Consider the following 11,895-nt stretch of genomic DNA (forward strand, 5'->3'; position numbering starts at 1 on the left):
CAGTTATTACTGAACATTTGTTCTTTAACTATTCAAGCTGCTGTAGTCTAGCCCACCATGAGTTTGATCCCAAGGTGACGTATATGCCCTCCATGACGGTTTTATTTTAGGCATAATGTTAAAAATTGTTCTTCCTCCACATTGGAATTATGTGGAAAAGTTGGCAGTTACTACCGGAGAACAAAAAAAATATTTGTACAGAATCAAAGAACTCTGATTAACTTAATTGCTCAGGTTAAATAACTTAAATACAGTTGAAAATCGGCGCTACACACTAAGTAAACAAACATAAACAAACACAATATCCATTGATTCCATTGATATATTCTATGTAGTGTGTAGACTTAAATCGCGACTGGCAGACAGACTAACAACACAAACATCTGAATAATAATGTAACGCTGAAACAATTGTAAACAACAAACACTGACCATTTCTTAAATTTTATTTCGTGACAGACACAAACAAATCATACACACCAGTAAGTAATTATACAAAAGTAAAATTAGTATTATTTAATGTCATATATTCAGAAAGGTAATTCTCATTTTAGAGTTTCTTGCCGGATAACAAATCATGTGTCCTATTATCATTATTGCATACGCCTGGCTTTCAAAAAATGCACCATTTTTATATTTATTTAATCGCTGATAAGCTGAATTATTGTTTTCATATTTACGGAGAGCTCATCTACAATATCGTTTTTTAATATTCGAAAATCACCCTACAAAGTACAAACATACTATTTCGAAAGACGTTAAGTGCCTATCAGATGCTATAAATGCTGATTAAACTTTCAAAAAAGATATGTTTTTAAATATGTATTACGTATATTATCAGACTTCATCTCAGTGTTGTTATATTTTCTGGTCCTTCGGGATCATTGATTTCAGCTCATTTAGATTTAAAAATTGAATACTGCTTAAGCCGGTGCTAGGGGGCGTGGGCAGTGTTGCACTTTCCATTACTGCTCATGAACAGACTCAATCAAACCGAGTCTGCAATTTTCACTGTTTGCTTTGTTCTCGATGCTTTCGAAGGATCAACTTTCCGGATTATATTCACAACTGAACTTCAAAATGGCAGATACACTTTTCACATCGAACTCAATTTCAAAGTTCTAATCGCGAACCGGTTCAGTAAAAACCAAGACCTAACCTAGCAACGCCATCAGGCATTATTTCAGTACAAATATTCATTTGTAAATCAGCAGAAGAACTGTGCAAAGGACCTTGTGGGACAGAAACGCGAAAATTGGTCCCTATGTATTTTCTTATAGTGATATAACTTTTAACTGTGATACTTAATAATACATGCACTAAATATTTATTGAAACAGATTAATCAGAACATGATACTGATCTATGTTTGAAATTGTTTTGTCAAAAATTAAAATTAAAATATACAAATTGAACATATAACATATACAGAATTACTGTAACTGTTTTAACAATATTGCAATAACTTACATTTTAGCATTTTAAAAATATACATTTAACAGTTTAAAAAACATAATACTTGCTTAGCTCTAAAAACTTTTTCCTAAATGCATAGGTTTGATTCAAAGATTCCGTGAAAGACGCATCAGATGTAACTCATACCTATCTGCTGTAGAAGAAACATACTATCAACATACAATTCACAAAACGACACAATGTTTATATAGATAAACATGTTTGTATGCTATGCTGATGGAATCATCAAATGTGTATCAACAAAATAACATTTTGAGTGTTCGTGTATGTTTATTTAAAATTCCATCAATTCAGTCTTTTTTATTTTTACTAAAACAGCGTTTCAGGTGCCAAAAGAGCTAAAGAATGTTTCGTTTCTAAGTAAAGAAAATTACAGCTAGTTCCATAACTGACGTGTTGTTTCGAATTAAACTTCTCAAAATAAGTTCAAATCAACCCTATAAAGCGTGGTGTTTTTGATTTAGTTCACGCTGTTAAACTGTCATGTACCTTCAGACTAAAATACTAAGCATATTGCATGTCTCTGGCTTTTAAGAGTCTATAGTCATTATTGAGATCATACATGCATCGGCTATATCGCGGAAAAACTAATGTGATATGGGCACAGAAATCTTCAGTTCATTGTCACATACGAATGATCCAAAAGGTAAACATATAGATAATCTGGAACACGTTTAATCAGAAATATTATTTCAACTATTCACAGTATTTTGACAGAACGTCTGATGTATCGATCAGTCTACTGGATAGATTTTAGAGTCTAATCATCATGTAATATGTACCGTTCATGCATAAGAATAAAATATCTCACTGTCATTCTCATAAGAATTACAAGAGAATAAAAATCTATAGCTGCGTATTTTATATTGTAATGTTACACCTTGTCAAACAGTTGTGGTGCCACCTACATTTAAAAATAAAATACATATGTAAGAAATGATATATATATATTCACTCTATATAAGGATTTATTTCTGTTTAACACCTTTTTTCAAGACATTAAGACATTATAATCATATGTAACATATCTTGCTGAGACATACATTGAACAATTTCTGTCTGAATCTAAGGAAATATGTCAAATTGTTCTTGTTTATGGAAACTTTACTTGTATTTTCAGCCCCAGGTTCTGTTACATGTTTGATTAGCATGTATACTATATAGACATTATTACATATTACATTCTAAAATGATCACAAAACAGTGCATACATCTAATACACAAATATCTTGCCTAGAAAACGTACATTCACCAGAGATGTGAGCACTATAATAGTAAAAATAAGCTCGTTAATTCTTACAATAATTATTCAAATACACTAGCTAATAACAAAACTATGGATGATCAGAATTATTTTGTTGTAAGAGAACTATGTTCAAATAGCAAAGCGATCGGATATGTGCATTTCAACTTTCATTTATGTTGAATACGGCGACAAAATATTGCGAGGTGAGGTGATTGCACGGTATGTTATTCAAAGCCGAATAAAAATCTTAAAAACCACAATTAATTATAACTTAATGCAAAAACAAAATTCCTATAAAACATTGAAAACAAAATACCTTAATGAAAGTTCCTAAAAGAAGACATAAACCTATCTAAAAATAAAATTAACATCATGCCTCTGACAAGAAAAGATAAACATTTTGGACTGATATTTTAACAACATCAGTGTTACACCATTTGTTTGATATTCTCAGCAATATTCCTGTCGCAAGAATACTAAGCATTTCCGATTGATCTTTGTAACAATAGCCCTTTAACCATGTTAACACGAAATAACATATCCACTTGATTGCTATGCTTTACATCATAATTTTAACGAAAATACGTGAGCATTTGACTAATATATTTAGCTATCGTAGCACCTTCTTAATTGTATCATTTCAAACGATTACTTTTTACATTTTATAAGACGTAATATATAGATAAGATATTGATTTATACATACACACACACATATATATATATATATATATATATATATTCTCTGCCAACTTAAATATTTCAGTCAATACAAAATATAAAGAAACATAATGTAAGATACATCCAGCTAAGTCCATCTAAAATAAATATAAGAAAAATAACTATGGTGGCATATTTCTGCAAACCACATATCCACTTATTTATGTTGAGAGTTTTCTCTAAAATGTCACATATCCATCTGGCAAGTGGCAAATTGCGCGTTATCCAGATAATTAAGTTAACAGGACAAACTGCCCGTTAGCGCCCACTTCTGCCATCCACATATTCACATAAATAAGTGGTTATTGTGAAAGTTTTCTTGATATCCAGTTAATATTTGTACGATGGGCGATGAACGGTTAGACGTTCTGTCCTGTATATGGAATTGTCACGGTATAGAACTTGGAGAAAATGTATAGGCGGCCGCGTATCTCAGTCGGTACAGCATTAAAACGGTATTCTGAGGCCCCGGGATTGAGTCCCGATCTGGCTGCACATTTTTCACATCCTGTGATATTTGGCGCCCAACGTGGAGCCCTGACATTATACTGGTTAGACTCCGACGCCTAATATTGCTTGGTTTATAAAGTACCTGCTGAATATCGGGGACGAATTTCAAAATGAGAGGGAAATATGTTACTGTATAGAACTTGAATATTGAAACGGGAAGAAAATATGTAGGCGGTCGGGTAGCTCAGTCCGTAGATTGTCGGAACGGTATTCTGAGGTCCCGGGTTCGAGTCTCGGTCTGGCTTCACATTTTTCTCGCCCGGTCAAAGAATGTATGAGTGTATATCCACCTCATCCCCTACAACCACCCCTAGTGGTTTTTGCGCCTATATATAGGACTTAGAATGATTTTGCATAATTGTTCTTTATTTTCATTTATTATATAATGATAGGGGACGAATTCAGGGTATTGCCAATCATGACTGACTAACTGACAAAAATCATGATACCTAGTTAACGTAAGTGAATATGTAGATGGCAGTAGTGGGCACTTATCAGCGTTTTTCCCGTTACGATACTTAAGTGGATAACAAGCAGTTTTGTCACTTGCCAGATAATAACTGAATAAGTGACATTTTTATAAAATAAATTCGAGATATTTAAGTGGATATGTGGTTGGCAGAAATATGCCACCATACATATGTGCAATATATTACATCATGTACATATGTCAAATGAATAACGTAAGATTTACAGTGTTTGTAAGAGCAGCTACGGTAAACAAATTGCATATACTTTCTCGTACGAAGTGCAAACTATATTAAACTGTTTCATCTGACTGAGATTTCAGCATTTTAATATGAAAAACATTATAACAATAACATAATGTCTCTTTCTACGTTTATCACGATGCAGTATTTCTTACATACATCCTTTCCCATTCGTGATGTACGATATCTAATACAGTATTGGATACCTTTAAACATTTCCTAAAGAAACCTCTGAAAACGGCATGCACTTAATTTCATTTGACATTTCTCTTGCAAACTTATCCTCTCAAGATCAGCTGCCAATATATAACAACCACATACATCTTTACATCAGTATTACTCTACACATGATGTAATACTGTGTGATTCATACCATCTTACATTACATTATTTTTGTGTAATAAGAGCAATTGACAAATATGTATATATTAACAGAAAATTTAAAAAAAACTGGTTAAAACCGGCTGAATACGATGCTAAACTTGTTCTTCATTAAAATCATACTTTCAAATTAAGGTACCACCTAAATTTAGTAAAGCGAAAATGTAAATTCTCTTCCGAAGTGATTTTTTTTAGGTTTTAGGTAGTATAGTTGGCCTTAATGATAAATAACAGATACTACCAATGATGACATTGTCAAAAAAGGACACTACTATTATAACTAAAGTATTGATAAATTTATAAAAAATAATCATTTTTATGTCTCAAAAGACAAATATTCCTTTGACGGTGGCTGAGGAACACAACCTGATATAATATATCATGCAAAAACATGACTGCTCGTTACTAAAACGGTCAACTCTTGGTTCCTTTAAAAAGTGTAGAAAGTGTGTTTAAATACTATAAATACAAATAACAGGTTTATGATACTGAATAAGTGTAGCTTAAATTGCACATATTGTTTCCTCTAAGCAACCAGTATTAAACTCGCATAAAATGTAAATCATTATAAAATATCGCGATAGAGTTTAACACCTAATCGCTATTTTCAATGTAAATGCAAATGAAATTCACTGCTTAAATTCTAGGTGGAAACATATTTTGAATCTTTGTCTTTATGTTCGAAACGTCATGCAAACAGAAGCATGTGTACTATTATGAAGTATTTTCCCAATCTTCAAAGGTGGAAAACAAAGATACAATAGGAACAGCTATGTCCATAGAACGCAACCTTGACAATCACACAGCAATATATGTATCAGTATGTAAATGATATATATTTAACTAAATATATTGACAAATCTTAATATTTGCTTTGGCTTTGGCTATACGTGCACTGACTTCGCCGTCAATGTGAACACAACTGAAACTGTTTTATTTGATTAAACGCCTATTTTTACGCACAAAACGTATTCAATGGCGTTTTACAAGTACATAAAAAATCCGACAAAAATTAAGACATTCTAAATGACATATGACATAAATCAGCATAAATATCATTGTGAATAAACTATTTAGTAAGCATTAAACAAAAGACCAGGCATCAGATAAGATTAATAAAATATTTGAATATTAAGATATAGTAAGACAGCTGTTTGTTATTAAGTAAGAATAAGTGGGTTATTGCGACATGTCCAGAAGTTAATAAAAAACAGTTGTATTTTGTATTTGTTATAATCTAGTTCACATTCGAATGTATTTTCACAATAACATCACGTTACTTCAGTCTCTTAAAATTTGTAGTCACTCTCTCTAAAAGAGTGCAAAGTAATTTCCAAAATAATTAGTTTTCAACTTCTTTTTGAGAACATCTATTGTGTCTAAGTTTAAGTTCCTTATTTCGAGAGGCAATTCATTCCAGAGTTTAGGTCCAGCAGTACCAAAACTTTTATCGCTAAACGTTTTACGCGTGTTGAAAGGAACAACGGAACACCCAGTAACGGAATTTGAAGAACGCAAGTTCCTTGTCTGTGTTTGTTTTGTGAGAAGTTCAGAACGATATTCTGGAGAGTTTCCAACTGAACTATTATACGTGTAGGTGAGCATTTTGAATGTGATTCTGGATTTGATTGGTAGTCATAGGACCTAAGCCTCTGGATAGAGTACTTCCAAGGTAAATGAACATTTTCACTGGTTTAAGGTATTGAGATTTAATGTGCATCTCTGGTTCAGTGTAAGTTGTGTTTGGGACTAGCTGTAACATAACTTCTGTCCTTTTTGTGCTGATGGTAAGGCCAAAGTTGTCACAGGCATCTGAGAACCTGTTGAGACTGTCCTGCATATCGGGCCCTGATGTGGCATTTAGGGCACAGTCATCAGCAAAAAGGAGGTCTCGGAGTCTGATGTAATGGACCATTGTCTTGGACTTTAGACGACCTAAGTTGAAGATGCCTCCGTCAGTTCGGTATCTGATATCAACACCTGGATCATAGTCGGAGAAGGCATCTGCAAGCGGTGCTGTACAAATCAAGCTAAAGAGAGTAGGGGCAAGCACACAGCCTTGTTTGACCCCGTTTGACACCTCGAATGGGGCAGATTGGTTTCCGTCATCAAGAACATGAGCCTGAATTTCATCATGGAACTGACGCACCATCGAAATAAATCTTGATGGGCAGCCAAACGTTACGCCTTTGTGAGGTCCACAAATGTGGTATAAAGGTCTCTGTACTGCTCTTGACATTTTTCTTGGAGTTGTTTGGCAGCAAATATCATATATACTGTACCGCGGCCTGTACGCAAGCCACACTGACTTTCAGGAAGTTGGCCATTCTCAAGATGACAGATAAGTCTGTTCAACAGTATGCGTGCAAGGATATTCCCGGCGATTGCCAGTAGCGATATACCACTATTGTTGTCGCAGCATTGTATGTTACCCTTACGCTTGTATAAATATATTATTAAAGCATCCTTTAGGTCCTGTGAAATAATTCTTTCTGCCACATGGACTGAAATAGCTGTCAGCTTCAGAATGGCGGTAGGACCACAGACTTTGTATATCTCCGCTGGGATTGCGTCTGCTCCAGGGGCTTTACCAGTTGACATCTGGGATATTGCCTTTTTGTCTCTACAGTAGTGTGAAGGTTGTCAAGGATGTGTCAATGGCTGTTTGAGGAAGTCGCTCTATAGCAGCGTTGTTGATGGATGATGGGCTGTTAAGCACCGACTCGAAGTGTTCTGCCCATCTATCGAGAATATTAGGCTTTTCTGTGAGAAGCTTGCTTCCATCAGCTGAGAGGAGTGGTGATGTGCCAGCTGGCTGTGGACCATAGAGTGTTCTCACAGCCTGCCTCGTAGAAACGCTTGTTGTTGTGGGCATCTGAGTAACTTTGTATATTGTCGGCTTTATTGCTTAACCTATTGTCCTTCATTTGCCTCAGTTCCACCTGGACAGTCTGCTTAATTTGATGAAGAGCAGCAGTGTTAGCTGTAGTCTTGATAACTAAGTATGCTTTCAGAAGTCTGTTCTTTTCTTCCAGTAGGTTATCGATCGCCTCGTTGTTCTCCTCAAACCAGTCTTGATGGCAGTGAGTCTTTGGACCTAGGATAGTACTACATGTTGAGAGTACTGTGCCCTTGAATTGAACCCAATCGTGTTCAATGTCGCTCGAGTTTAGGGTGAGTTGTTTCAACTTTTCCTCCAACTCTCTGGTGACTTGCTGTTTGACGTCAGGTACAGTAAGTTTCTGACAGTTCAGGCGCTTTGAGGGTTTCGTGCCCTGAGATCGCCTAGGTTGTTGGATTTTGAAGTTCACCTTGCACAGGATGAGGCGGCTGTCGGTCCAACAATCTGCGCCATACATGTACTTCGTCAAGCGCACATCGTGGAGGTCTCTTTGGCGGACTATGGCATATTCGATGAGATGCCAGTGTTTGGAGCGCGGGTGCATCCATGTGGTCTTATTTCTGGTTGGTAGCTGGAACATTGTGTTCGTTAGAAGGAGGCCTTGCTGTGCACACAGCGTAAGGAGAAGAAGTCCATTGCTGTTGCAGCTTCCAACGCCATGTTTTCCAATGATTTTGACATTTTATTTAAATATAACTTGAAAACCTAACAAACCTTCGTAAATGTATTAAGTGCATATATACGTCACTTGATCATATCAAAGTAAACATTTTCTGGTCTGATACATTCGACCTGATTTACATGCGATGTTATGATAATATTCGTCTTGATATGTTTTCCATTCATCCTCCTACAGTATACTGATTTGAACATTTTGCGTTACTCAGGTGAAACTGTTTACTATAAATATTTCCCTTCAAATATACTTTTATACTGATTCAATTTCTTTAGAAGGCAAGCGATTTTTTACAAAGTTGTTCCTATTGTTTAATTAATCTGTGTAATTGTTCTCATTTTGCTGGTTTCAATTGTTCATGCAAGTTCAGTTCTTCTGCAATGTTTCTCATCTCATCCCAGTCAACATTAATAGTTGGACATTTCTGCAATATATTTGCTATCTCGTTCAGGGATGCTTTGTCAGGTGAATTGTCACGCCATTTCAGAAGCATTGTGTATATTTTCATACTTGTGCTACGTGGGTTTTCTTCAATGATGTGATCTATCTTTACCTTTTTCAGTCCAAGTTTAGGACCAAGTAACTGCCAGTTTTGACCGATGGCCTGTGAAAGTCTACTCAATGATTTATCGGACAATGTTTCTTCCGAAATAAATTTTGGCATTTCATCGCCCTGATACCATTCAGCTTTAGCGACTGCAGCATCAATATCATGTGACTCGGCCTCAGGACATGGCACAATCGGGTGGTCAAGTTGATTATACGGAACAACTGTTTGGTTGCAGGCAACATTGTGAATCTCATGATTACATGAAAATCCACGTTCATATGGCATATAATTTTGCTCCTCGGCTACCTGGTATTTTCGGAATTCATACATTATGACTGCTTCTACAAAACGTCTAAAGGCATCTGGAAGCACCTTATTAACATCACATGATGGGCACAGATTAAGCACAGCTAACTGTATATGCCTGTCATTCATTTCAGTAATCCCTACATGGTGAACATCCAGTCTGACTACGGACATATTTTCGAAAAGTAGCTTCCCTTTTCTAAATATTTGTATCGACCACTTTCCAAGAATTGCTGCTGTCAGTCGATGATAAATCGTGGGTACAATAGATGAATTATCAAATGTAATAACAAACTTGATCTGTGTTTGTTTCTTTCCTGTTAGAAAGTCTTTCATCTCTGCAACTTGACTGTGATCTTTCAATAAACTTGGAACAACATACCAGCCAAGCCCAACAGGTATCTGCTCCGTTTCATCGAATCTCATGGCTTCCGATATGATGCGATGTTTCTGAAGAAACCAAAGTATTGTTTCCTTATGAGTCATAAATTTTTTATCTGCTTCATTACCCCACAGTTTGTCTATCAACGGCATTTCTAATTTTCCTTCTGTTTTCAACGCCATCCAAAACTCGGTTATCTCAGGTAAATTTCTGATAAATCTGTCCGCAGTTATAATACATTTAAAGGCATCGACTAGAAACTGTGGATCCAGAACAACAAAGTTTGATATTGGTTCCTCATCAAAATAGAACAGTGTCCCCTGATCATGTTTGTGTTTCAGAAATAGTTTGATTTGTTCAGTAGTCCCCAGCGGGTAGTCATTGGTCGAATCAATATTAATAATCTGAGCAATGTCTACTATCTTGTTTTGCTTGCAGTTGAATAAAGATTTTTCAAGCTGTATCCATTTAGCAGGGATTTTGGTCGAAATGGCATATTCTTTCCCATGACGAAGTATTTGTTCTCGCAAATTGTCAAATGTTCCTTCTTGATCATTTCTATTATCGACCGCAAAATCTTCTGGTACAATATGGTTCTGTTGTTGTTTTCCTTGGAACAATGCTCTGACTTTATCAAAATATTTGTCTGCCTGTCGTTTCTTTGATTTTTCGTCTCCTTTCAGGTTGTCAAAATGTGTTCCGACAAGTATTATTTTAGGTTCTGAACCATCTTTGCTGCCAACAAAAGAGTGTATCGAGTTAACCCAAAACTGTATGTAGTATTCCATTGTTCGGTCTCCCATGTTTACGCTGCATATTTCCTCGGAATCTTTTGGCACGATATCAGTCAAGCCGCATGATAAATTGAACACGAGAATGTAAATTGCCTTTCTGCTATGGAACAGCGTATGAGTTGCATAAAATACATACTGTCCACCAAAATCCCAAATATCAAATGCCTTGTCATTGCAATCAGAGCTGCCCAACTCGTTTGATTTTATTATCTCAGCAACAAACTCTTGTCTCTCTTCTTGTGACATTTCGTTTGGTTTGTACTTCCCATATTCTCTTTCAGCGTCTGCAGCCTTTGCATTTAAGACATGTATTTTAGAATGAAAAGTTTTTTCAAAATATTGCTCTGGTGCTCTTTCAGCGGCTTCAGCCCCTTTAATCTGTTTCTTTTGAAACAGATTTCCCAAAAAATGCATAATACGTGTCGGTATCGTTGTTTTCTCTTCCACTGGATCTACAAAGGTCACTGATTTAATTCTTTTTGCAATACCGGATAGATCGAAATCGGGGCTCTCTTCGTACGTTATACCTCCGGAAACATCCTGTTTACATTTATAATGCACAATGTCTATACCATTTGTACTTTCTATACCCTCTATTCCTGATCTAATTAATCTTCTTACCAGACTTGTTTTCCCCTGACCGAAGTTTCCAACTATATTTACTCTGATTGAAGAGTCCTCTTCAATTCCAGCTTCAAGTGCCTTTCTGTACAGACTGTAAGCATGCGGGCCATGTATTTGCTCAACTGAAAAAGATATCAACGTTTCATTTAACTCAATATGTTTAATGAAATTCATTCAAAGATTTCTTCTTATGTCTACACCTGGATGGATTAACTTTCTGTATTTAGATAACTTACGAAAAATATCTTCATTTTAGCACCTTTCCTAACCAACATTTGATGTAATGTAAAAATAAATCAATTGGTACGTGGCATGATTATGTTTTGCAGATTTGTTTTTGGTTGTGGACCTAGTTTGCAATGAATGTCTCTTGTCCTGATATCTGTACACTACTTCCGGGAAAGCTATCCTTTAATTTAGGAAACTAATAATTACAATTATGAAACTAGAAATACGAGTAAGATTAAGACCGACAAAATCTTACGAGTGTTTTACCTCCTTTTATTATATGACATGTAAATAAACGGCTAAACCTGAATGAAAATAAAACAAGGAAATACAAATTAATAGCATATATATCATTGAATTACGCGAAATACATTGACTTTATAAATTTCAATA

At 35.4% G+C, this 11,895-nt stretch overlaps 1 protein-coding gene across 1 annotated transcript; it reads right to left on the reverse strand.

Annotated features, from left to right (window-relative positions):
- Positions 1-8,952: 8,952 nt before the first annotated feature.
- On the reverse strand, positions 8,953-11,396 carry LOC123543542 (uncharacterized; the record flags this gene model as incomplete). The annotated part of the gene is made up of 1 exon (XM_053535467.1): positions 8,953-11,396. A coding segment is annotated over one exon (2,444 nt), but the record flags the coding sequence as incomplete, so codon positions are not given.
- Positions 11,397-11,895: the final 499 nt, after the last annotated feature.

This window comes from Mercenaria mercenaria, unplaced genomic scaffold (genome assembly GCF_021730395.1).
Source record: "Mercenaria mercenaria strain notata unplaced genomic scaffold, MADL_Memer_1 contig_4846, whole genome shotgun sequence".
NCBI classification, from domain to species: domain Eukaryota; kingdom Metazoa; phylum Mollusca; class Bivalvia; order Venerida; family Veneridae; genus Mercenaria; species Mercenaria mercenaria.